This window comes from Coregonus lavaretus (assembly GCF_964263955.1).
Source record: "Coregonus lavaretus genome assembly, chromosome: 37".
In the NCBI taxonomy this organism is placed as follows: domain Eukaryota; kingdom Metazoa; phylum Chordata; class Actinopteri; order Salmoniformes; family Salmonidae; genus Coregonus; species Coregonus lavaretus.
This window is the reverse complement of record NC_140024.1, coordinates 19,549,678-19,577,660: the sequence shown is the minus strand read 5'-3', so window position 1 is coordinate 19,577,660 and position 27,983 is coordinate 19,549,678. Positions and strand designations below refer to the sequence as shown.

The 27,983-nt window shown below is 40.9% G+C and overlaps 1 protein-coding gene across 6 annotated transcripts in view; it reads left to right on the top strand.

Moving 5' to 3' along the window:
* Positions 1-8,964, top strand: part of dennd2b (DENN domain containing 2B) — a 77,495-nt gene extending 68,531 nt beyond the window's left edge. For 4 of the 6 annotated variants that reach the window (XM_084154682.1, XM_084154681.1, XM_084154684.1 and 1 more), the window contains 6 exons: positions 2,579-2,756; positions 6,174-6,215; positions 6,341-6,452; positions 6,893-7,132; positions 7,593-7,679; positions 8,387-8,964. In XM_084154682.1, coding sequence (XP_084010808.1) covers positions 2,579-2,756; positions 6,174-6,215; positions 6,341-6,452; positions 6,893-7,132; positions 7,593-7,679; positions 8,387-8,421 — 694 coding nt within the window. In that variant the 3' untranslated portion in view covers positions 8,422-8,964. The remainder of the gene's footprint in view (positions 1-2,578; positions 2,757-6,173; positions 6,216-6,340; positions 6,453-6,892; positions 7,133-7,592; positions 7,680-8,386) is intronic. The other 2 variants (XR_014610792.1, XR_014610793.1) reach the window with 1 other exon arrangement.
* The last annotated feature ends 19,019 nt before the right edge of the window (positions 8,965-27,983 follow it).

Below are 27,983 nucleotides of genomic sequence, written 5' to 3'. Positions count from 1 at the left end.
CAAAAGTTGTGCAATATATAAGGAATAGGGTGCCATTTGGCACGCAGCCTTAGAGAGTTGACTGGCAGCTCTGGGCAGAGATGGTGTTTTTATTGCAAGTTCATCTTTTCCCATGAGTGTTTCCCTCAGGACTGAGTGTGTAAGTGATACTCATGGTATCAGTCCTCTCCTCTGCAGCGCTAGCTCTGTCTAGCATGTGGCTGAGGGTCTAAGAGCTGTGCCCCATCACTCCCTGTTTGAACATGTCAAACCCCGGAGACTGGCTCTGTTGAAAGGGATCAGCTCCTTCTGCAAATAAAAATCAGACCGTGAAACTGAGACTGCTTTCTGCTCTATGTTATGATGAGTGAATAAGAAACCTGAACAGACCATGGGGCTGCAATTATTGAGCCATGTAGATACTGGTCTCGCTTCACAGTGTTCATTAACTAGAAAAACTTGCCATTATACTCATAGCTCTATTTACAGTAAACTGTACTAAAACAAGATAAAGGTTCCGTCAAGGAGAGGCTGTATTCACATCAACATTGACATTGTGATACAGCGTGGACACCTATTTGTAGTGGGAGTACTGTGTGTTTGGTAGAATATGCCCTCTGCTGTTGAAGAGAACAACTATGGAAAACATTCCTTATTAACACTGCATTCATCTTAAGTGGAGTGTTTGCATACCACGTTTGATGGTTAGTCTTGGTCTTGGTCCCCACTGATTTAGAGTTGTGGTATCTGTGTGTTTCTGATGGGCCTCATGGTTTATTTTCCCTCTCTATCTGTGTGTACATGGACTGTATGGAGTGCAGGGGGACAGAGGGGAGGCGGGTCGGCCACTGTCAACAAGCTTGGGACCGTGAGAAAGACGACATACTATTTGTGATTTTGTGTTAAGCCACTGCTGTCAAAATTCACCAGCGGCAAGGGTGCTGTTTTGGGTAATATCAAACGGATTCAAGATCTTGTTAAACTATTGTAATACACCCAACCCATCTCTGAGGGTAAGGGAGTGGTCCTACTGTGTGTTGCCACAGTGGCAGTGCCTAGTGTACTCAGCCTGTCACAGATGTTTATAGAGCAGGCCTTAGCTGTGGGCTGTGTGGTTAAGGGTGTTACACTGTCAGTGGGAAAGGTGGAAATGTAAAAGATGAAAACTTTTTAATGGTTGCCATGGGTGAACCTGTCTGTCTGTCTGCTGCTCCCAGTGGTGTAAAGTACTTAAGTAAAAATACTTGAAAGTACTACTTAAGTAGTTTTTGGGGGTATCTTTACTTTACTATTCATATTTTGGACTACTTTTACTTTTACTTCACTACATTCCTAAAGAAAATAATGTACTTTTTACTCCATACATTTTCCCTGACACCCAAAAGTACTTGTTACATATTGAATGCTTAGCAGGACAGGAAAATGGTCAAATTCACACACTTATCAAGAGAACATCCCTGGTCATCCCTACTGTTTCTGATCTGGCAGACTCACTAAACACAAATGCTTCATTTGTAAATGATGTCTGAGTGTTGGAGTGCCGTGGCTATCCGTAAATTAAAAAAAACAAGATGGCGCCGTCTGGTTTGCTTAATATAAGTAATTTCAAATGATTTATACTTTTACTTTTGATACTTAAGTATATTTTAGCAATTACATTTACTTTTGATATTTAAGTATATTTAAAACCAAATACTTTTAGACTTTTACTCAAGTAGTATTTTACTGGCTGACGTTCATTTTTACTCTAGTCATTTTCTATTAAGGTCTCTTTACTTTTAATCAAGTATGACAATTGGGTATTTTTTCCACCACTGGCTGCTCCAATGTGAAGTCTTGTCCAGACATCAGTCTCCTGGCAGCTGAATGTCAGGAGGAGTGATTTATTTCTGCTCTATCCTTTCCTTTCCTGCCTTTTTCTTATTTTCTTCTTTTGTTGGAGAGAAAGAACAGCCTGTTGAGAATGGATTTCAGACTGTCCCTTAGACCAACTGGAGGAAGGAACGTGGTGTTAAGCCAGGGTACATAGCTGCAGTGGTTCACCTCACATATACAAAAGTAATTGTTTCAAGGAAAAGAGGATCAGGTTGTTGTTTGGTTTGGATGTTGGAAAGACTGGTTCACTTATGACATTAAGTAATACGCTCTCATTTGGCTTTCTTCTTGATATTAGAGGAAGATAATGATGAACTTTAAACAAATCTCAATAAGGTTTTATTTTGTATTTTATAGAAGAACATGAGAGTCCACATTTTTGTTGCATCTGTTTGTTGTTCTTTGTCCGCTGCTGGCTGTTGTTTTAGGAGTATTCAGGGTTCACTTCAAAACACAACCCACCACTCCCTTTTCAAAGGTCAGGATAAAGTGGGCAATCTGATGGAAAATCTGGCATCCCCATGTTTTCCCCTAACAGTGTTCATATCTGGTTTGCTGATCGGCCCCCTGCAGTTCTGTGTTGTGATTGTAAAGGTGAGTGATGTTGTCTCTCTCCCTCCCTGTCCAGCTGTATCTGATGTTGACTGTCTCCATAGAGATCTTAAAATGATTAGATATAGTGATTCTATATGTAATTCTCTGGTTGTCTGTCTCCCTTCTGCAGTACCCTGTCCAGCTGTATCCACGCGGTGGTGGCTCTGCTCTATCCCTTCTCCTGGCAGCACACCTTCATCCCCGTCCTGCCTGCCTCCATGGTGGACATCGTCTGCTGCCCCACACCCTTCCTGGTGGGGCTCCTGTCCAGCTCACTGCCCAAACTCAAAGACCTGCCTGTGGAAGAGGTTGGTACTTGATTTTCTCCATCTGTCTCTCTCTGGCTTTTCCCCTTTGTCTCCCACTGTCTTGCTTTTCTTTGATCAGGTTTAATGTATTGGCTCCTCCTCATTCTGTGCCTCTGATTTGGTTTGCTTGAGGCTACAGATTAGAGGCTATTCCACTGTCACATTCCATCTCTCTGTTAGACACTGGGCTGGGGAGTTGCCTTCCTGTTACTGGTCAGCAGTAGAACGCCCACAACAACCTACAGTATATTACACAGTCAATTACCCTGCTTGTTTTCATTAAACATTTACCCAATGAGGGACTTATATTTCTGACGAGAATTGCGTAGAGAATGTTGATCCTCTTGGCTGATTGGTGCAGCCATGGGACAGATTCAGAGGGATCCGGATATACAGTAAGTGGGACATCTCACGAGACAGCTATAATGGTGCTCCTCCCAACCTCCCTCAGAGACCCAGTACCACCCCTGGGTCCAGGATGAAACCACACTCTCATGATGACTGTCACAGGCTAATTTGAAAGAATGCCCTCTTGTCAATTGTTGGACCATCTGAACAATTATTTTCCAGTGATTCAGAGCAATTTTACCCTCAAACTTTTTTAAAATGTCATATTCATTCAAGCGCTACATACCAGAGATAGTTCTAAATCAGTCTCATGTTAAATTCACAGTCACACATTGAGCAATAGCATTGTGTTTTCGAAAGGTCGGCTCAAATTCTCTGAGCGCTGGATGTAATATGACCCGTTTCCTCTGTTTTGCTGCCCATGGACCCTGTAGGCTCCCAGTATTGAGTATTAGAATTCAAGCCATGAGCTTCCCAATATTGAGCTGTCAGAGTCCACACAAAGTGTGAGGCCTGCTATAGCTATAATTGCCTGTTCAGTGCTGTCCAGCAGTCTCGCTGTGGTCAAAGCCTGACAGGACGTTGACCTGCAGCAGTTTTGTCACCAATTACAGAGAGAGGAGGACAAGACGACGCGTCTGCTTCTCTGCTCTCCCAGCTGGACTGTTCTGCTCTGTTCTGCAGCATTCTTGGAACGGAGCGCTGATTTGCCGAGGCACAGTGGAAAGAGGGGGAAATCACTTGAATCTGTCCTCGTTAAAGTAGCAACAACTCCTCCTGCCTCAATGTGCTGTAGTGTGGCTGACCCTGGCCTAAACCCCCCAGTGAATGTGGCCTTGGCAGTTGGCAGCTGCTGCTGCCTGCAGGGCCCATGCCAGGGCAGCCTCAGCCCTCCACTCTGGGGTCCTGGGAGGGAGGTTCTGTCTCTCACTAAAAGCCTGGCAGGAGAAGCCATCAGGCCTCTTAAAGCCCAGCTCTCTGCCATTAACACAGTTAGTCCAAGTCAGCAGCATCTGCCCTCAGCCCGTGGAATGAGTGAAAATACCATCTCACCTCGTCTGTCATACTTAACACAGGGCTTTTAATGGCCTGTCAACAGCATCTGTTGTCTTTTTACATCTGTCTTGATGTTGCTGATCGACTCAATAAAAATTCCTCAAGTATCCTTTCAGTGCTTTTAAAGATCTTGTTTTAACGCTGGTATAACACTTCCAACTTTTGGAAGAGCTCGTCTTTCTCTTGATGGAGAGTTAGATTTATTTGTAGAGGGCATTGGGATTCCACTGTATGCACATGGAAGAAGCCTGGATTTGATTGAAGATTCCTAAATGTGATCGACCACCTCGATTCGGTCTTATGGAGCAAAATAGTATTTTTTTTGATAAACTTGTAACCCCACTTTTGAGAATGTTCCTTGAATGTTTTGGTACACCTCCTGAAAGCTCTCCTTTGTCTACACCCATTCAGCATCGTTGACACATTCTTAAGCCTTAGCACCCATCTCTTTAAGGATTCATATGTGAGGCCATGTGCTAAACAGAGTGAGCAGTTTAGTAAACAACCAAAGATTTCAAGACTAAAAGTTGTAAAAGTAGTAGCCTACAATAAAGAAATACTCCAGGTAAATATACACTTTATCTAGTCCTTGGCCTATATCCTAATCTGACTTTGGTGCAGGTCATGTTGTTCTTCACATTACTGTCTCTGGTAAACACACACTATATTAAATAAATAAAATCTAAGTTAATTTGTCACATGCACAGGATACAGAAGGTGTAAACGGTACAGTGAAATAGTTACTTGCATAGTAGAAATATCAAAAACAGAAAGTGTCCAGATAAAATATTTTATAATTATTAGATGACACTTACCCGACACACTTGTCTAAATTGATGGGTCATGTGAAGGAAATGCTATAACCACCCCCCAGCCACATCTAGCTAAGTGGATGGGCCACAGTTGTCTAGACATGTGCACATGTTCATGAAATACAATAGATGGCCGTAATCACCCCCAGACACACCTGGCTAACTTGATGGGTCATGTAATCATCTGGCGAAGTGGAGTCTTTTGTTTAGACATGTAGCTAGCTAGCTAAACAATGAACCAGCATAATCCCAACTCCTACTACTACCAATACAAACATTGTCATAGCTGTAGTATGAATCTGCAGGTAGCTAAAGCTAACCAACTAGGTTCAATGTTAGCTAGCTAACATTAGGCTATAACTAGTAATGAAAATGGTTTTCTGATTCAAATAATATTACTACACAGATCATAACCGTAACGTTAGCTAGCGAGCCAGTAAGCTAATGTTCGCTAGATAGCGAACAGTACGCTTTAACTTGCAATGAAAACGACTTTCTGACAAAATTAGAAACTGATAATATCAGACAATGTTGCTAGACTCTTATCTGTATACATGGGTGAATGCTTCACGACAGACTGGAACCATTTAACTCTGTTTTGTTTGTAGCTACATCTTGTTTGGCCAGTGTTGTGTAAAGTCACTCCGGTTCACACTGACCGTGGCCTGTGCAGAAAGTAGCCCATCACTTTTTCCAACTGATCTGTTGATAGCGCCTGCTAAATTCAGGGCATCAATGTTGTTGAGAAAAGTAGCAAAACTTTTGCAGTTCTCGATGGCTAACGTTATATCTTTCATAAACGGTGCGGTAGAAAGGACTATAAACACATACTGAACAGTTCAAGTTATAGACAGAAGCATGCTACATGTCAGACCAATCCAAACTCATCTCTCGGCATGTCCAGCCCATCCATTATCTCAGCCAATCATGGCTAGTGGGATGGTTCCTGTCTTTTTCCGTAGCTAAACCAATTAGGCTCGTAATTTAACAATTTTATTCGTATTTACGGATGGAATAAAAGTTTGTTATTGAGGCACATGAAAGTTCACATGTTCCAGAAGGCATTTCTGCCAAAAAACGCATTTTGATAAAAAATACTTGTTTAAGTTCAAATGCCTCTCCTGTGAAGTAGTGACGTGCGACATACGCCTAGTTTCCTGAAATGAGTCACAAATATGTGACTTGTTTGTTTCCTTTGCAGGCTTTGATGGTGGACCTGGGAACTGACCGCTTCATCAGACAGGTTGGTCTCAATTCTCCAGTACCTCCCCGTAACAAAGACCAGAAAGTTTATTGTAATATAATATGGACTGATCATTTGATATTTTTGTTTATTATCGCTAATTAAATTGTTATGCGTGTGTATAGATGGATGATGAGGCCTCGTTGTTGCCACGGAAACTCCAGTCTGCTCTTGAGCTAGCTCTGGAGCAGAGGAATGACATCATCAATCAGGACTCTGACAGCGAGTCAGACGAAGGTGAACGAGGGACACATCATCACTCTCTACTAAACCAGATGTTACGAGTGTAAATTAGGACAACAGAGCACTGGCCACGTTTCAACCCTGTGAACAAGAACATGTACAGCACATGTCTGGGAGCAATACACTGTCTGTGGAGTGATGAGAACTCCTGGAATGGGTGATTCACCTCACTGAATTGAAGGTTACTGGTGTTCAGAATGTAGTGTTTGTTTAATGTTACGTATGAATACACTATCAGTCAAACATCAGCTCTAAATAACTCTTGTGTCATTCCCACAAATGATATAGGCTTTACTTGATTCTCAAGCACAATTCTCAAGCATAAAAAGAGTTCCATTGTAGATTGTGTTGCTTCTTTCTAGATGTATTGAACATGTATTAAGTGTGTTTCAGCATCATAATACTAACCTATCCTGTCTCGTCTGTTTCTGTAGAGTGTAACTCCTTGAACAGCCTGGTGTCGGAGGCCTTCATCCGTTTCTTCCTGGAAACCATCGGCCACTACTCCCTTTTCCTCACCCAGAGCGAGCGCGGAGAACGCATCTTCCAGCGCGAGGCCTTCCGCAAGTCTGTGGCCTCCAAGAGCATCCGTCGCTTCCTGGGGGTCTTCATGGAGTCCCAGATGTTTGCCGGGTTCATCCAAGACCGAGAGCTGCGGAAATGCCGGGCCAAAGGTAGAGCAAACCTACAGTGACCCTGTTAATCCACCCCTACACAACAGTCTGTAATGGTATGGTCCTGTCTACTTGTTAAAGAGATAATAACGTTACGTGTGTCCTGTCCTCCTAAAATGGATTCATTGTAGTTCATCATAACACAAATAATATGTCAACTGTAATGATTGGTAGAAATTCTCTTTAGAGGTAGGCTCTGCCACCCCTCACTTTTCCACCAAAGTAGTCCAAAATCCCTAAAGGGATCTTCTCAAACCTGTGCTGGTACGGACCACTAGTTGACAGTGGTTCTAGCTGGGTATTCAGTGCCATCTCCTGGTCACACAGTGAAGGGTATTTCACCCCATACCAAAACATGCCTTCCCTGATATATTGCACTGTAACATTACCTCACAATATAACATTAATAATGTTAATAATTACCTCATGTTATTCTGTCATTTTGTTGTGTTTCTGTCAGGACTCTTTGAGCAGAGGGTGGAGCAGTACCTGGAAGAGCTACCAGACACAGAGCAGAGTGGAGTGAACAAGTTCCTCAAAGGGCTAGGTGAGTTCTCAAATAAAATAAAATAGAATCTGCACTTAAAACATAGAAAATATCTCCCCTCAACAGACCTTTCCCGTCCACTTTACCACTGGGACAAATTGTAACCTGACTTAAAATGTAGGATGATACAAAGTTTTGGTCTAAAAGAAGCCTATTCACATTTGGCCATGATGTAGTAATGAGCACCATGTAGTCCAGGGTTCCCCAACTGATGGATGTTTTATTTAAAAAAAAAATATTGTTGGACATAAAAGACAGTAAAAGCACCAGCAAATCAGCTACAAGTGATTAACATTTTGGAAATCTGTTCCAAATTATTCCCATACGTTATAAAGAGATATATGTGATCGTATACAAACCTAAGCAAGGTTCAAAATTATTATATTTTAGTCAAATATTATATCTGTTTGGGTTTCTTGCGGTCAATTTGCAGTCTACAACTTATTTGTAATTATGTTCCGGCCCCCTAACCATCCGCTCAAGAAAAAATCTGCCCACGGCTGAATCTAGTTGATGATTCCTGATGTAGTCTAAAGCCGGGATTCCATCCGAGGCACTATATAATTTCCCCGACATTCATGGAGATCACATTCACAGTAAACGCTGCAGATGTCGGCTTAATTGGAAAATGTCATCGAAGTGTGTAAAAAAAAAAAGAATTGCATGATGTGAACAGTTCTTACTTGCATTTTGTTTGTGTCTTTTAGGAAGTAAAATGAAGTTTCTTCACAAAAAGAACTGAGGAAACCTGCTACTTAATAACCAAATACCGGAGCATGAAAGCTTGTTCGACTGCAAACTGAAGATCTGATACACCCAAAACCCTGTATTTTATTGACTTATTCACTTGTTTGTCTATCAAGAACATCAATGAAATGTCAATATGTTGTACATATTTCACTGTAAACTGGCTGTGATACCCTCCAATGTAGCTTGATTCTTAGGTGTCTGGTACCTTAATTATGAGGCTAGTTACAGTAGGACGGTACAGAGTGAATGTGCCTTTGTTTCTGATTAACCACTGACATTAAAGTGTGCTTGAGAAGAATATGATCAGACTGAGTGAGTGAATGCAAGCTAATGTATGGTGGATGTACAGTTACTATGTTTTGTTTTGTATTTTAGATCATCGTTGTCCTGTCTTTTTGCTGAATGAGAGCTTTAAAGTCCACACCTGGTTGGGAGGATTTGTACATGCATTAACACATGAAGAAAATGATTGTAAATGTTTCAAACATGCATTGCTTTGTAAAATTCAGTAATTAAACACAAAAGACTTCAAACGACTGGATTCTTTGAACTTTTTTCATATGCTACTGTTCTGAAGAAACAGAACTTCAGCACTTACAGGAAGAGCAGTCGGTGAACAAGGTAATTGTTCCTCTTCAGGTGGAACCAGGGTGGTGGCTCTGTACAGACAGGGAGGTTTGATCACACATTTTAAAGAAGTCAAACACTCAAAACAAATTTGAGTGCTGCAAGATGACAGTAAGCTTCCAACTCCGCAGAGCTGATAAAAGCATGGCAGTGACAACCACTGGAGTGATGTGTGAGGACATAATTAGGTTACTGGCAGCATGTGCAACCTTACCTTCAGGCTCTGATCAGACCCTACACCCAAACAAGGGCACTACGTTCATCCACCTCTGGCCTGCTAGCCCCCCTACCTCTACGGAAGCACAGTTCCCGCTCAGCCCAGTCAAAGCTATTCGCTGCTCTGGCACCCCAATGGTGGAACAAGCTCCCCCACGACGCCAGGTCAGCGGAGTCACTGACCACCTTCCGGAGACACTTGAAACTCTACCTCTTTAAGGAATACCTGGAATAGTATAACAGTAATCCTTCTACCCCCCCACCCCCTACCCATAAAACAAATTATACAAAAAAAAAAGTGGTTGTCCCACTGGCTATCCTAAGTTGAATGCACCAATTTGTAAGTCGCTCTGCTAAATTACTTAAATGTAAAGTGGTAGCTATGTGTGTGCCTTTTGGGATTCCACCCCACATTTTTACATTTTTAGTCATTTAGCAGACACTCTTATCCAGAGCGACTTACAGTTAGTGAGTGCATACATTTTCATACTGGCCCCCCGTGGGAAACGAACCCACAACCCTGGCGTTCCAAGCGCCATGCTCTACCAACTGAGCTACAGGGGACTTGCCAACTACACAGTTGGGATGCTGGGGGGGGGGACTTGTCATTGAATTGTCAGACATGACGTCTAGTGATTTTATACCTTTTGGCAAGGAATGGAACAACAATCTGGAACTGAATAACGTGCGTAACTTGTCAATTTCGGGTGCATATAAATGCATTGCTGGGTCATATTTATAATGAGAGTAATATTAATATTATAGTCAATACTAGCCCAGAACATGTGTACAGAGATGAAACTGTCACTGAGTGTGTATTTGGGTAGCTGACTGGTGTACAGAAAGGCCATTCAGTGAATAAGATCATGTTTATGTTTTAGCTCTAGCCCAACAAGACAAGAGGAACAGAGGGTGTCAGGTTGAGACAATAGTCTCAGGACTAATAGGTTAGGTATACAGTGCATTCGGAAAGTATTCAGACCCCTTTACTTTTTCCACTTTTTTATGTTACTTTTTTTTCTCATCAATCTACACATAATACCCCATAATGACAAGGCAAAAACAGATTCTTAGACATTTTTGCAAATGTATTAAAAAAAATAAAAAACATACCTTTTACATAAGTATTCTGACCCTTTGCCATGAGACTCGAAATTGAGCTTTTGAGATGTTTCTACAACTTGATTGGAGTCCACCTGTGGTAAATTAAATTGATTGGACATGATTTGGAAAGGCACACACCTGTCTATATAAGGTCCCACAGTTGACAGTGCATGTCAGAGCAAAAACTAAGCCATGAGGTCGAAGGAATTGTCCATAGAGCTCCGAGACAGGATTGTGTTGAGGCACAGATCTGCATTGAAGGTCCCCGAGAACACAGTGGCCTCCATCACTCTTAAATGGAAGAAGTTTGGAACCACGAAGACTCTTCCTAGAGCTGGCCGCCCGGCCAAACTGAGCAATCGGGGGAGAAGGGCCTTGGTCAGGGAGATGACCAAGAATCCGATGGTCACTCTGACAGAGCTTCAGAGTTCCTCTGTGTAGATGGGAGAACCTTCCAGAAGGACAACCATCTCTGCAGCACTCCACCAATCAGGCCTTTATGGTAATGGCCAGACAGAAGCCACTCCTCAGTGAAAGGCACATGACAGCCCACTTGGAGTTTGCCAAAAGGCACCTAAAGGACTCTCAGACCATGAGAAACAAGATTCTCTGGTCTGATGAAACCAAGATTGAACTCTTTGGCCTTTGAATGCCAAGCGTCACGTCTGGAGAAAACCTGGCACCATCCCTATGGTGAAGGATGGTGGTGGCAGCATCATGCTGTGGGGATGTTTTTCAGCGGCAGGGACTGGGAGACTAGTCAGGATCGAGGGAAAAATGAATGGAGCAAAGTACAGAGAGATCCTTGATGAAAACCTGCTCCAGAGCACTCAGGACAATGACCCTAAGCACACAGCCAAGACAACGCAGGAGTGGCTTCGGGACAAGTCTTTGAATGTCCTTGAGTGGCCCAGCCAGAGCCCGAACTTGAACCCGATTTGAACATCTCTGGAGAGACCTGAAAATAGCTGTGCAGCGACGCTCCCCATCCAACCTAACAGAGCTTGAGAGGATCTGCAGAGAACAATGGGAGAAACTCCCCAAATGTAGGTGTGCCAAGCTTGTAGCGTCATACCCAAGAAGACTCAAGGCTGTAATCGCTGCCAAAGGTGCTTCAACAAAGTACTGAGTAAAGGGTCTGAATACTTCTGAAAATGTGATATTTCAGTTTTGTATTTTTAATACATTTGCAAACATTTCTAAAAACCGGTTTTTGCTTTGTCATTATAAGGATTTGTGTGAATATTGATAAGGCTGTAAAGTAACAAAATATGGAAAAGTCAAGGGGTCTGAATACTTTCCGAATGCACTGTACACTATCTAAACCAGTAGTAATTAAAATCAATCTGGGTTACAGTGTGATACACTAACAGGCAGACAAGAAAGGGGCAAGTTTACACATACTTTAATTGGCTTCTGCATTAAAAGGTATTGTATCGACATTGGATCTGTGATGGTGCATATCATCTGTCAGATGTTCTGTGTTGAGCTGTGGGATGGCAGAGCAAAGACGGTCAGTTGAATAATACCAGAAAAAACGATTGGGATGCAGTTATACATTAGACCAAACTAAGGGCATCACTCACCATACGCCCATGCCCGTGGCTGACGTGCCCGATGCCTTCTAGTTTCAGTCTTTTTGGTGGCTAGGAGGAATAACGGGTTGGGTAAGTTATCTGTTAAATATTATTTAAAAAATATCTTAACTGTACTGTCCTATCATGGTAATATGCTTGCACCGATTTACCAGGCAGGCACAACTGGCTTTTACAGTGGAACATTAAACATCGACAGCATATTTTAAGCTTGAATAAATAGGAGAAATAGGCTAGTCATAATGTTACCGTCATAAAATGACTGTAAAATGTATGTGTTTGGGAAGATATTTGTACAAAAATTCATTATGACAATAAGATTCACCGAAGATCAAATGTGTGTGGGGCGGTTGGAACAGTGGAAGAGGTTGAAGTTTGATGTGAGATTTCAGATGGGAAGTACCATTTTTTCCCGAAGAAATAAACGCATGTAACTCTCACGATCAAACACGAGACTTTATAACTCTAAAATATTTGAGCTGGACAAAAGAGCGACATCCAATGGATGGAGAGGGGGAGACAGTGATGATCAGGTTAAGGTAAAAAAGAACTCAAGCTTTGGTCATACTTGAATTGTGACAGCCATTCACCATCGTAGGGTAGGCCTAGGTGAGTATATTCTGTATCGCAGCGAATATACCAGTAGCCTACAGTCCAATTTAAATTCTTAAACATGCTCATAATAATAACGTAGCCCGTGCATGTTAGATGCTTTTCCCAGCACACTACGTGCGCACTGACACTGAAAGCAATTGTCATCACATAACCGTAGTTGATATTGTCTGACACAACCTTGCGGACGCACTGCCAAAGCGAAAGTTATTGCGTTTGAGGTATGTTATGAGCAACTATTGTGTTTTGTATCTTAAAAACGATATTGTAATACACGATCTATTGGACAGTTTAAACACATGCGTAAATAATCGAATGGATTTAGGTGCGGCTCTGTTGACTATTGAGTATCTCAAATTATGCGCATCATCCGATACTGTATGTGAGCCAAGATTTCAGCAATGTCATATAAACAACAAATCGATACCAGTTAGGTTACCATTATATTTGAATTACAACAGGGAATGTCAATATAATTAGACTAGATTCTGTTACACAATCTATCTGTTTAATTTTAAAGTCAATGATTCACCTGTTCCTTGTCTATCATGATGAAAATCAGATATTTGCACATAGCCTACTGGAATGATAGCCCAGCCATGTATCATAACTTGTTTTACTTTTAACAACTTGATATTTTACAGAAAATGGCTGAAACAACAGCAACCAAGTTTTTATTCATTGATCAGGCTCAATATGCAATTGTACAAAAGTAGCTTACAAAATCAGTATTTAACCTACATACAGTATGCTTACTACTGCATTTTCCCACTAGTAAAAAGTTGCATGAATAGTGATACCATCACATTTTTCTCTATATGAAATTTAATATATTATAATTGATATACATGATGACAATGACAGGTTATCAGTGAGTGATATTGACCTCAGTGAAGTGTCAGTGTGGCCAATCTGTATAAAATAGGGCAATAATACAATAATTTCCCCACACATTGATTCAATATTGGGAGGTTTAAAACATAATTATCCAATCTAATAGAAAGAGAAATGCCCAGCAATTCATAACTGCATATTCACATATTATAACTCTTATTGCCAGCAGAAACATGAACAAGCTGGTAGAAAGTGTGTAGTCCCCCGAGCATACAGGGAGGTGTTAGTGAAACACAGGGAGGGGTTGCACTGCTATAAAGCTGTTATTGACAGACAGCCAGGGAGTGGTGCTCACATTCCTTCTCACAGGAAACACACAGCAACTCTCAGAGAGCCCCCTCAACACTCATCATCACTCAATAGATGAGACCCAATACATGGATGGTGCATTAGGATTAGGTGTCATAATGTAAAGAAAAGTAGCTTAAACACAAGCAGATATATACAGTGCCTTCAGAAAGTATTTATACTCCTTGACTTTTTCCAAATTGTTTCGTGTTACAGCCTGAACTGAAAATTGATACAATTTAGATTTTTTTGTCACTAGCCTACACACAATAGCTTATAATGTCAAAGTGGAATTATGTTTTTTTTCGAAAATGTTACACATTAATAAAAAATGAAAAGCTGTAATGTATTGAGTAAGTATTCAACCCCTTTGTTATGGCAAGCCTAAATAAGTTCAGGATAAATTTTTTTTTTAACAAGTCACATAAGTTGCATGGACTCACTTTGTGTGCAATAATAGTGTTTAACATGATTTCTTAATGACTACCTCATCTCTGTACCCCACACATACAATTATCTGTAAGGTCCTTCAGTCGAACAGTGAATTTCAAACACAGATTCAACCACAAAGACCAGGGAGGTTTTCCAAAGCCTCGCAAAGAAGGGCACCTATTGGTAGATGGGTAAAAAAAACTAAACATACATTAAATATCCCATTGAGCATGGTGAAGTTATTAATTACACTTTAGATGGTGTATCAATACACCCAGTCACTACAAAAATACAGGCTTCTTTCCTAACTCAGTTCCTGGAGAGGAAGGAAACCGCTCAGGGATTTCACCATGAAGTCAATGGTGACTTTAACACAGTTACAAAGTTTAATGCCTGTGATAAGAGAAAACTGAGGATGGATCAACAGCATTGTATTCAGGACCAAAAGTTAATTGCATTTCCAAATGTTTTTGCATAATTACTTTAGTGCCTTGTTGCAAACAGGATGCAAGTTCTGGAATATTATTATTCTGTACAGGCTTCCATCTTTTCACTCTGTAATTTAGGTTAGTATTGTGGAGTAACTACAAAGTGTTATGTTTGGGGCAAATCCAATACAACACACTATGGAGTACCACTGTCCATATTTTCAAGCATAGTGGTGGCTGCATCATGTTATGGTTATGCTTGTAATTTTTAAGGACTGTGGATAAAAAAGAAACGGAACGAAGCTAAGCACAGTCAAAATACTAGAGGGAAACCTGGTTCAGTCTGCTTTCCACCAGACACTGGGAGATTAATTCACCTTTCAGCAGGACAATAACCTAAAACACAAGGCCAAATTTACACTGGAGTTGCTTACCAAGAAGACAGTGAATGTTCTTGAGTGGCCTAGTAACAGTTTTGACTTAAATCTACTTGAAAGTCTATGGCAAGACCTGTAAATGGTTGTCTAGCAATGATCAACAACTCATTTGACAGAGCTTGAAGAATTTGAAAAAGAATAATGGGAAAATATTGCACAATCCAGTGGTGGAAAGCTCTTAGAGACTTACCCAGAAAGACTCACAGCTGTAATCACTGCTAAAGGTGATTCTACAAAGTATTGACTCAGGGGTGTGCATACTTATGTAAATGACATATTTCTGTATTTTATTTTCAATACATTTGCAAAAAATTTGAAAAACTTTTTCACTTTGTCACACTTTGTGTGAAAAGAAAAAAAATCTGTTTAATACATTTTGTCAAGGGGTATGGATTCTTTCTGAAGGCACTGTATCACTGTGTACATGGATTCACTATGCCTGATTTTGAGCAGAGGACCGCAAGAGTACCTTCAGAGATGAGAGTGCTCGAATGATTTAAATTATGCATATCTTTTATGATTTTTTTATATGTTATTATCATTAATTCAATACGGATACATCTGTACCACAAGGCAGATTCCAAGGAAGAGTATTGAACACATTATTCTCCTGTAGGCTATATAATGAGTTATGGACTTAAATTCACTTTAAATGGGTTGCTGTGAATTTGACAGTAGCTTACAGGCAGCTTGGTGGCATGTAAAATTCTGTATTTCATGTTACAGTATTATTTATACTGTAATATAAATATGGTATCAAAGCAAGTGCTGTGTAATGACACACTACAATACCGTAAAATGTACTGTAAAAAAAATACTGTAAAAAAGTAAATGCTACCGTAATCGGAAAATAATTAATGAATTAATGAATGAAATTAATTGAGGGAGGGGTTTGTATTTCACAGTATTGTACAGTAATTACAAGGGATTGGTGCAAACAGGTTGGCTGCTAGGTAAAGTGTTTACACATTACAGTATATTCATGAATATTTGGTGTTTTATATCACTTGCACTTCTAGAGGCCTTAACAAAGGTATACAGTACAGCATTCTCACTCACGGGTGCAACAAATATAGCCTATGACAAGGCATGCCTCAAAATACACTACATGACCAAAAGTATGTGGACAGATGGGAAAGAATAATCATTTGATGAATCCATTTAACTGATGTGAAAGCAGAATTTAGATATTAGTGATGATGATACTTTATTCATCTCTCAGTGTTCATATGAGAGCATATTGTTTTTGTTTAAAAAAATTAATAATGTTTTGGGGGTAGATCAGCCTTAATATTTTAGATATTGAGCAGAGGATTCCATCAATGTAATTGTCTGCATCACTTCCAATCCCCCATATGTTTTTTTTCTTCTCGCAAATATATATATATATACAGTGAGGGAAAAAAGTATTTGATCCCCTGCTGATTTTGTACGTTTGCCCACTGACAAAGACATGATCAGTCTATAATTTTAATGGTAGGTTTATTTTATCAGTGAGAGACAGAATAACAATAAAAAAATCCAGAAAAACGCATGTCAAAAATGTTATAAATTGATTTGCATTTTAATGAGGGAAATAAGTATTTGACCCCCTCTCAATCAGAAAGATTTCTGGCTCCCAGGGGTCTTTTATACAAGTAACTAGCTGAGATTAGGAGCACACTCTTAAAGGGTGTGCTCCAAATCTCAGCTTGTTACCTGTATGAAAGACACCTGTCCACAGAAGCAATCAATCAATCAGATTCCAAACTCTCCACCATGGCCAAGACCAAAGAGCTCTCCAAGGATGTCAGGGACAAGATTGTAGACATACACAAGGCTGGAATGGGCTACAAGACCATTGCCAAGCAGCTTGGTGAGAAGGTGACAACAGTTGGTGCGATTATTCGCAAATGGAAGAAACACAAAAGAACTGTCAATCTCCCTCGGCCTGGGGCTCCAAGCAAGATCTCACCTCGTGGAGTTGCAATGATCATGAGAATGGTGAGGAATCAGCCCAGAACTACACGGGAGGATCTTGTCAATGATCTCAAGGCAGCTGGGACCATAGTCACCAAGAAAACAATTGGCAACACACTACGCCGTGAAGGACTGAAATCCTGCAGTGCCCGCAAGGTCCCCCTGCTCAAGAAAGCACATATACAGACCCGTCTGAAGTTTGCCAATGAACATCTGAATGATTCAGAGGAGAATTGGGTGAAAGTGTTGTGGTCAGATAAGACCAAAATCGAGCTCTTTGGCATCAACCCAACTTGTCGTGTTTGGAGGAGGAGGAATGCTGCATATGACCCCAAGAACACCATCCCCACCGTCAAACATGGAGTTGGAAACATTATGCTTTGGGGTGTTTTTCTGCTAAGGGGATAGGACAACTTCACCGCAACAAAGGGACGATGGACGGGGCCATGTACCGTCAAATCTTGGGTGAGAACCTCCTTCCCTCAGCCAGGGCATTGAAAATGGGTCGTGAATGGGTATTCCAGTATGACAATGACCCAAAACACACGGCCAAGGCAACAAAGGAGTGGTTCAAGAAGAAGCACATTAAGGTCCTGGAGTGGCCTAGCCAGTCTCCAGACCTTAATCCCATAGAAAATCTGTAAAGGGAGCTGAAGGTTTGAGTTGCCAAATGTCAGGCTTGAAACCTTAATGACTTGGAGAAGATCTGCAAAGAGGAGTGGGACAAAATGCCTCCTGAGATGTGTGCAAACCTGGTGGCCAACTACAAGAAACGTCTGACCTCTGTGATTGCCAGCAAGGGTTTTGCCACCAAGTACTAAGTCAGGTTTTGCAGAGGGGTCAAATACTTATTTCCCTAATTAAAATGCAAATCAATTTATAACATTTTTGACATGCGTTTTTCTGGATTTTTTTGTTGTTATTCTGTCTCTCACTGTTCAAATAAACCTACCATTAAAATTATAGACTGATCATGTCTTTGTCAGTGGGCAAACGTACAAAATCAGCAGGGGATCAAATACTTTTTTCCCTCACTGTATACATACATACAGTTGAAATCAGAAGTTTACATACACTTAGGTTGGAGTCATTAAAACTCGTTTTTCAACCACTCCACAAATTTCTTGTTAACAAACTATAGTTTTGGCAAGTCGGTTAGGACATCTACATTGTGCATGACACAAGTAATTTTTCCAACAATTGTTTACAGACAGATGATTTCACTTATAATTCACTGTATCACAATTCCAGTGGGTCAGAAATGTACATACACTAAGTTGACTGTGCCTTTAAACAGCTTGGAAAATTCCCGAAAATGACGTCATGGCTTTAGAAGCTTCTGATAGGCTAATTTACATAATTTGAGTCAATTGGAGGAGTACCTGTGGATGTATTTCAAGGCCTACCTTCAAACTCAGTGCCTCTTTGCTTGACATCATGGGAAAATGAAAAGAAATCAGCCAAGACCTCAAAAAAAGAATTGTAGACCTCCACAAGTCTGGTTCATCCTTGGGAGCAATTTCCAAACGCCTGAAGGTACCACGTTCATCTGTACAAACAATAGTACGCAAGTATAAACACCATGGGACCACGCAGCCGTCATACCGCCCAGGAAGGAGACGCGTTCTGTCACCTAGAGATGAACATACTCAGGTGCGTAAAATGCAAAATCAATCCCAGAACAACAGCAAAGGACCTTGTGAAGATGCTGGAGGAAACAGGTACAAAAGTATCTATATCCACAGTAAAACGAGTCCTATATCGACATAACCTGAAAGGCCACTCAGCAAGGAAGAAGCCAGTGCTCCAAAACCGCCATAAAAAAGCCAGACTACGGTTTGCAATTGCACATGGGGACAAAGATCATACTTATTGGAGAAATATCCTCTGGTCTGACGAAACAAAAATAGAACTGTTTGGCCATAATGACCATCGTTATGTTTGGAGGGAAAAGGGGGTGCTTGCAAGCCGAAGAACACCATCCCAACCGTGAAGCACGGGGTGGCAGCATCATGCTGTGGAGGTGCTTTGCTGCAGGAGGGACTGGTGCACTTCACAAAATAGATGGCATCATGAGGAAGAAAAATGATGTGGATATATTGAAGCAACATCTCAAGACATCAGTCAGGAAGTTAAAGCTTGGTCGCAAATGGTTCTTCCAAATGGACAATGACCCCAAGCATACTTCCAAAGTTGTTGCAAAATGGCTTAAGGACAACGAAGTCAAGGTATTGGAGTGGCCATCACAAAGCCCTGACCTCAATCCTATAGAACATTTGTGGGCAGAACTGAAAAAGCGTGTGCGAGCAAGGAGGCCTACAAACCTGACTCAGTTACACCAGCTCTGTCAGGAGGAATGGGCCAAAATTCACCCAACTTATTGTGGGAAGCTTATGGAAGGCTACCCGGAACGTTTGACCCAAGTTAAACAATTTAAAGGCAACGCTACCAAATACTAATTGAGTGTATGTAAACTTCTGACCCACTGGGAATGTGATGAAAGAAATAATAGATGAAATAAATCATTCTCTCTACTATTATTCTGACATTTCACATTCTTAAAATAAAGTGGTGATCCTAACTGACCTAAGACGGAATTTTTACTAGGATTAAATGTCAGGAATTGTGAAAAACTGAGTTTAAATGTATTTGGCTAAGGTGTATGTAAACTTCCGACTTCAACTGTATATGTATATATATACATACATACACACATACATATACACACATATATATATATATATATATATATATATATATATATATATATATATATATATATACACACATACACATACACATACACACATACATACACATACACACACACACATACAGTGAGGGAAAAAAGTATTTGATCCCCTGCTGATTTTGTATGTTTGCCCACTGACAAAGACATGATCAGTCTATAATTTTAATGGTAGGTTTATTTGAACTGTGAGAGACAGAATAACAACAACAAAATCCAGAAAAAAGCATGTCAAAAATGTTATAAATTGATTTGCATTTTAATGAGGGAAATAAGTATTTGACCCCTCTGCAAAACATGACTTAGTACTTGGTGGCAAAACCCTTGCTGGCAATCACAGATTCAGACGATTCTTGTAGTTGGCCACCAGATTTGCACACATCTCAGGAGGGATTTTGTCCCACTCCTCTTTGCAGATCTTCTCCAAGTCATTAAGGTTTTGAGGCTGACGTTTGGCAACTCAAACCTTCAGCTCCCTCCACAGATTTTCTATGGGATTAAGGTCTGGAGACTGGCTAGGCCACTCCAGGACCTTAATGTGCTTCTTCTTGAGTCACTCCTTTGTTGCCTTGGCCGTGTGTTTTGGGTCATTGTCATACTGGAATACCCATCCACGACCCATTTTCAATGCCCTGGCTGAGGGAAGGAGGTTCTCACCCAAGATTTGACGGTACATGGCCCCGTCCATCGTCCCTTTGATGCGGTGAAGTTGTCCTGTCCCCTTAGCAGAAAAACACCCCCAAAGCATAATGTTTTTTGCATAACTCCATGTTTGACGGTGGGGATGGTGTTCTTGGGGTCATAGGCAGCATTCCTCCTCCTCCAAACACGGCGAGTTGAGTTGATGCCAAAGAGCTCCATTTTGGTCTCATCTGACCACAACACTTTCACCCAGTTCTCCTCTGAATCATTCAGATGTTCATTGGCAAACTTCAGACGGCCCTGTATATGTGCTTTCTTGAGCAGGGGGACCTTGCGGGCCCTGCAGGATTTCAGTCCTTCACGGCGTAATGTGTTACCAATTGTTTTCTTGGTGACTATGGTCCCAGCTGCCTTGAGATCATTAACAAGATCCTCCCGTGTAGTTCTGGGCTGATTCCTCACCATTCTCATGATCTTTGCAACTCCACGAGGTGAGATCTTGCTTGGAGCCCCAGGCCGAGGGAGATTGACAGTTCTTTTGTGTTTCTTCCATTTGCGAATAATCGCACCAACTGTTGTCACCTTCTCACCAAGCTGCTTGGCGATGGTCTTGTAGCCCATTCCAGCCTTGTGTAGGTCTACAATCTTGTCCCTGACATCCTTGGAGAGCTCTTTGGTCTTGGCCATGGTGGAGAGTTTGGTATCTGATTGATTGATTGCTTCTGTGGACAGGTGTCTTTTATATAGGTAACAAGCTGAGATTAGGAGCACTCCCTTCAAGAGTGTGCTCCTAATCTCAGCTCGTTACCTGTATAAAAGACACCTGGGAGCCAGAAATCTTTCTGATTGAGAGGGGGTGAAATAATTATTTCCCTCATTAAAATGCAAATCAATTTATAACATTTTTGATATGCGTTTTTCTGGATTTTTTTGTTGTTATTCTATCTCTCACAGTTCAAATAAACCTACCATTACAATTATAGACTGATCATTTCTTTGTCAGTGGACAAACGTACAAAATCAGCAGGGGATCAAATACTTTTTTCCCTCACTGTATATATACATACATACATATATACATACATCCATACACACACACATATCCTTTTTTAAATTATATTTCCCTTCATTACTTTCCAACCCCACCACCCCTTCCCCAATTGGAGTAAACTAGTGAACAACAACGCTTAGGCCTCTTCTTCCAGCCCATACATACTACACTGCTCAAAAAAATTAAGGGAACACTAAAATAACACATCCTAGATCTGAATGAATGAAATAATCTTATTAAATACTTTTTTCTTTACATAGTTGAATGTGCTGACAACAAAATCACACAAAAATTATCAATGGAAATCAAATTTATCAACCCATGAAGGTCTGGATTTGGAGTCACCCTCCAAATTAAAGTTGAAAACCACACTACAGGCTGATCCAACTTTGATGTAATGTCCTTAAAACAAGTGAAAATGAGGCTCAGTAGTGTGTGTGGCCTCCACGTGCCTGTATGACCTCCCTACAACGCCTGGGCATGCTCCTGATGAGGTGGCGGATGGTCTCCTGAGGGATCTCATCCCAGACCTGGACTAAAGCATCCGCCAACTCCTGGACAGTCTGTGGTGCAACGTGGCGTTGGTGGATGGAGCGAGACATGATGTCCCAGATGTGCTCAATTGGATTCAGGTCTGGGGAACGGGCGGGCCAGTCCATAGCATCAATGCCTTCCTCTTGCAGGAACTGCTGACACACTCCAGCCACATGAGGTCTAGCATTGTCTTGCATTAGGAGGAACCCAGGGCCAACCGCACCAGCATATGGTCTCACAAGGGGTCTGAGGATCTCATCTCGGTACCTAATGGCAGTCAGGCTACCTCTGGCGAGCACATGGAGGGCTGTGCAGCCCCCCAAAGAAATGCCACCCCTCACCATGACTGACCCACCGCCAAACCGGTCATGCTGGAGGATGTTGCAGGCAGCAGAACGTTCTCCACGGCGTCTCCAGACTCTGTCACGTCTGTCACGTGCTCAGTGTGAACCTGCTTTCATCTGTGAAGAGCACAGTGGCGAATTTTCCAATTTGCTGTTCTCTGGCAAATGCCAAACGTCCTGCACGGTGTTGGGCTGTAAGCACAACCCCCACCTGTGGACAATCGGGCCCTCATACCACCCTCATGGAGTCTGTTTCTGACCTTTTGAGCAGACACATGCACATTTGTGGCCTGCTGGAGGTCATTTTGCAGGGCTCTGGCAGTGCTCCTCCTGCTCCTCCTTGCACAAAGGCGGAGGTAGCATTCCTGCTGCTGGGTTGTTGCCCTCCTACGGCCTCCTCCACGTCTCCTGATGTACTGGCCTGTCTCCTGGTAGCGCCTCCATGCTCTGGACACTACGCTGACAGACACAGCAAACCTTCTTGCCACAGCTCGCATTGATGTGCCATCCTGGATGAGCTGCACTACCTGAGCCACTTGTGTGGGTTGTAGACTCCGTCTCATGCTACCACTAGAGTGAAAGCACCGCCAGCATTCAAAAGTGAACAAAACATCAGCCAGGAAGCATAGGAACTGAGAAGTGGTCTGTGGTCACCACCTGCAAAACCTTTTTTTTTATTTATCACAATTTTCTTTAACCAATTATATATTCTTTAATGCAAGGCCGACAGACAAGTTCCTTACTTTTTCTCCCTTCCACTTTCCTTTTCCATTTTTGCAGTAATGCTGCAATTATTTGGTTGTAATTTTGGGTAAAGCAGACATTTCCATATGTTTTTGTTAGCTGCATGTGTGACATAACTCCACCAGTCCTACCGATAATATCATTTAGGAAGATTATACCTTTTTTAAACATTTTGTCAAAAAAAAAAGTTTTTTTTATCAATTAGTATATTTGAGTTTAACCACAATATTTGTTGCATTATTTGTTCTGTCGTTTCTGGAGGATTAAATTGAAATTGCAACCAACTTTCTATGGCTTGTTTTAGAAATAGTGATATTTGGGAGATTATTTCCTTTTCAAATAACTTAAAGTGAGAGGTTGTAATCTGAATAAAGGGAAAAAGGCCATTCTTGAACATTGGGTGAGACAATCTTACTAATTTGCTAGAGAATCAGTTCGGATTTAAGTATAACTTTTGTATGACTGAAGCTTTTAGTGAGAGGTCTAATGCTTTAATATTTAATAATTTCTGTCCTCCGAATTCATATTCATTATATAAATAGGCCCGTTTAATTTTGTCTGGCTTGCCGTTCCAAATAAAATTGAATATTTTTTTCTCATATAATTTAAAAAACTATTCGCTAAGCGTAGGCAAGACCATAAGCAAATAGGTAAACTGGGATAATACTAAAGAGTTAATCAGGGTGATTTTTCCACAAATTGACAGGTATTTACCTTTCCATGGTAGCAATATCTTATCTATTTTTGCTAACTTTCTATTAAAATTTATTGGAGTGAGATCATTTATTTCATTTGGGATATGTATTCCGAGTATATCCACATCACCATCAGACCATTTTATTGGTAAACTACATGGTAATGTAAAAATTGTATTTTTTAGTGATCCAATACGTAATATAGTACATTTATCATAATTTGGTTGTAATCCAGAGAGGTTAGAAAATGTATCTAGATCCTCTATGAGGCTGTGGAGGGATTCAAGTTGTGGATTTAAAAGAAAACATCAGCGTACAATGACAACTTTGTTTTTAAGCCCTGGATTTCTAATCCCTTTATATTATTGTTGGATCTGATTTTAATAGCTAACATCTCGATGGCAATAATAAATAGATATGCCGATAGTGGACAACCTTGTTTCACTCCTCTTGACAGTTTAAAACTTTCTGAGAAATAGCCATTATTTACTATTTTACACCTAGGGTTACTATACATGATTTTAACCCAATTTATAAGAGATTGTCCAAAATTGAAATGCTCCAGGCATTTATATATAAACCCCAGTCATACTTTATCAAATGCCTTTTCGAAGTCTGCTATGAATAGTAGGCCTGGTTTTCCAGATTTTTCATAGTGTTCTATTGTTTCCAGTATTTGCCTTATATTATCTCCAATGTATCACCCATGTAAAAAACCTGTCTGATTAGAATGAATAATGTCCGACAATACCTTTTTAATTCTATGCGCTATACATTTTGATATAATTCTTGCATCACAACACTGAAGTGTAAGGGGCCTACAATTTTTAAAATGGACTGGATCTTTATATTTTCCACTTGTATCCTGTTTCAGTAATAATGAAATCAGACCTTCTTATTGAGTGTCTGATAATCTACCATTTACATAGGAGTGGTTAAAACATGCTAATAACGGTCCTCTGAGTATATCAAAAAAGGTTTGGTATACCTCGACTGGTATGCCATCCAACCCTGGAGTTTTCCCGGACTTAAAGTCTTTAATTGCATCCAGAAGTTCCTCCTCTGTAATTTCACCTTCAAATCTCTACAATTTGCTTCAGTTAGAGGAGATGGAGGCGACTGAAACGAAAACATATGCTTAAAGTACTTTGTTAAATCCTACAAAAAATATATATTTGGTGAATCATGGGTGACTCCGTCATTTGTAACCAGTTTCAATAAATTGTTTTTGGTAGCATTCCTATGTTGAAGATAAAAAAATAATTTGGTGCATTTTTCCCCATATTCCATCCAGTTTGCTTTATTTTTATAATATATTACACTTGATCTTTCTTGAATAAGTTTCTCCATTTCTTTTTGTTTTTCCTCTAATTTATTCTGAGCCTCTATGTTACCGTTTTTATTGCTATCTACAGTGAGGGAAAAAAGTATTTGATCCCCTGCTGATTTTGTACGTTTGCCCACTGACAAAGACATGATCAGTCTATAATTTTAATGGTAGGTTTATTTGAACTGTGAGAGACAGAATAACAAAAAAAGAAAACAGAAAAAACGCATGTCAAAAATGTTATAAATTGATTTGCATTTTAATGAGAGAAATAAGTATTTGACCCATCTGCAAAACATGACTTAGTACTTGGTGGCAAAACCATTTTTGGCAATCACAGAGGTCAGACGTTTCTTGTTGTTGGCCACCAGGTTTGCACACATCTCAGGAGGGATTTTGTTCCACTCCTCTTTGCAGATCTTCTCCAAGTCATTAAGGTTTCGAGGCTGACGTTTGGCAACTCGAACCTTAAGCTCCCTCCACAGATTGTCTATGGGATTAAGGTCTGGAGACTGGCTAGGCCACTCCAGGACCTTAATGTGCTTCTTCTTGAGCCACTCCTTTTTTGCCTTGGCTGTGTGTTTTGGGTCATTGTCATGCTGGAATACCCATTCATTTTCAATGCCCTGGCTGAGGGAAGGCGGTTCTCAACCAAGATTTGACGGTACATGGCCCCGTCCATCGTCCCTTTGATGCGGTGAAATTGTCCTGTCCCCTTAGCAGAAAAACACCCCCAAAGCATAATGTTTCCACCTCCATGTTTGATGGTGGGGATGGTGTTCTTGGGGTCATAGGCAGCATTTCTCCTCCTCCAAACACGGCGAGTTGAGTTGATGCCAAAGAGCTGGATTTTGGTCTCATCTGACCACAACACTTTCACCCAGTTCTCCTCTGAATCATTCAGATGTTCATTGGCAAACTTCAGACGGGTCTGTATATGTGCTTTCTTGAGCAGGGGGACCTTGCGGGCGCTGCAGGATTTCAGTCCTTCACGGCTTAGTGTGTTATCAATTGTTTTCTTGGTGACTATGGTCCCAGCTGCCTTGAGATCATTGACAAGATCCTCCCGTGTAGTTCTGGGCTGATTCCTCACCGTTCTCATGATCATTGCAACTCCACGAGGTGAGATCTTGCTTGGAGCCCCAGGCCGAGGGATATTGACAGTTATTTTGTGTTTCTTCCATTTGCGAATAATCGCACCAACTGTTGTCACCTTCTCACCAAGCTGCTTGGCGATGGTCTTGTAGCCCATTCCAGCCTTGTGTAGGTCTACAATCTTGTCCCTGACATCCTTGGAGAGCTCTTTGGTCTTGGCCATGGTGGAGAGTTTGGAATCTGATTGATTGATTGCTTCTGTGGACATGTGTCTTTTATACAGGTAACAAACTGAGATTAGGAGCACTCCCTTTAAGAGTGTGCTCCTAATCTCAGCTCGTCACCTGTATAAAAGACACCTGGGAGCCAGAAATCTTTCTGATTGAGAGGGGGTCAAATACTTATTTCCCTCATTAAAATGCAAATCAATTCATAAGATTTTTGACATTCGTTTTTCTGGATTTTTTCTATGTTATTCTGTCTCTCACTGTTCAAATAAACCTACCATTAAAATTATAGACTGATCATGTCTTTGTCAGTGGGCAAACGTACAAAATCAGCAGGGGATCAAATACTTTTTTCCCTCACTGTATCTGTTCTGTTAGACCTTCTATTTCCTTTGTTAGTGTGTACTCTTTTGACTTAGGGAGCATATTGTTACTATATAATCAGAAGGTATTTATCTACAGTTATACAGTGGGGAGAACAAGTATTTTATATATTTATAATTTTATTTTAGTATATTATATACCACTGCAGGTTGGTGGCACCTTAATTGGGGAGGACAGGCTCATGGATTAAGTGGAATGGTATCAAATACATCAAACACATGGTTTCCATGGTTTGTGGCATCCTACGACGGTGCCATGTTGAAAGTCACTGAGCTCTTCAGTAAGGCCATTCTACTGCCAATGTTTGTTTATGGAGGTTGTATGGCTGTGTGCTCGATTTTATACACCCGTTACTGACGGGTGTATAAAATCGAGCACACAGCCATGCAACCTCCATAAACAAACATTGGCAGTAGAATGGCCTTACTGAAGAGCTCAGTGACTTTCAACATGGCACCGTCGTAGGATGCCACCTTTCCAACAAGTCAGTTCATAAAATTTCTGCCCTGCTAGAGCTGCCCCGGTCAACTGTAAGTGCTGTTTTGGTGTAAAACTCGCCGCCATTGGACTCTGGAGCAGTGGAATCGCGTTCTCTGAAGTGGCTGAAATAACCGAATCCACTAATTTGAAGGGGTGTCCACATACTTTTGTATATTAAGTGTATGTTAATGAGCCAGTAACAACAATACCATGCACCCACTAGTGGACAAAAGGTTTTTGGACTCCAAAGCTATGGTACGGTACTGTATTCTGTGGGGTGGAATTACAGTAGCATTAGAAATACAGCAGTTCTTTCCCTGCCCACAACATTTTCCCACAATGCACCATAATTTACAGTATGCTGCAGTTGATAATACCCCAAAATGACCTTATAATTTACAGTTTTCCATTACAGTGTACAGTACAGGGAGTGGTTGAGGAGTTTGGCCAAAGAAGTCATGAATATTTACAGTTGCTAGGTAGATAATTGTATGAACAGGGAAGTGACATTGCAGTGGAAGATAGTCTTGCTTTCTGCAAATGTAAAGGTTTTTCACTTGGATCCCATCACCTCAGTGTTAATGGATGTTACATAGGTGTGCTTTCAGGGGAGAAATCACCAGTGACGTTTCTATTATTGTGACATCTCTAGAGATGCCATGCTCTCAGGCTGCCTTTTATCCAGTGTCG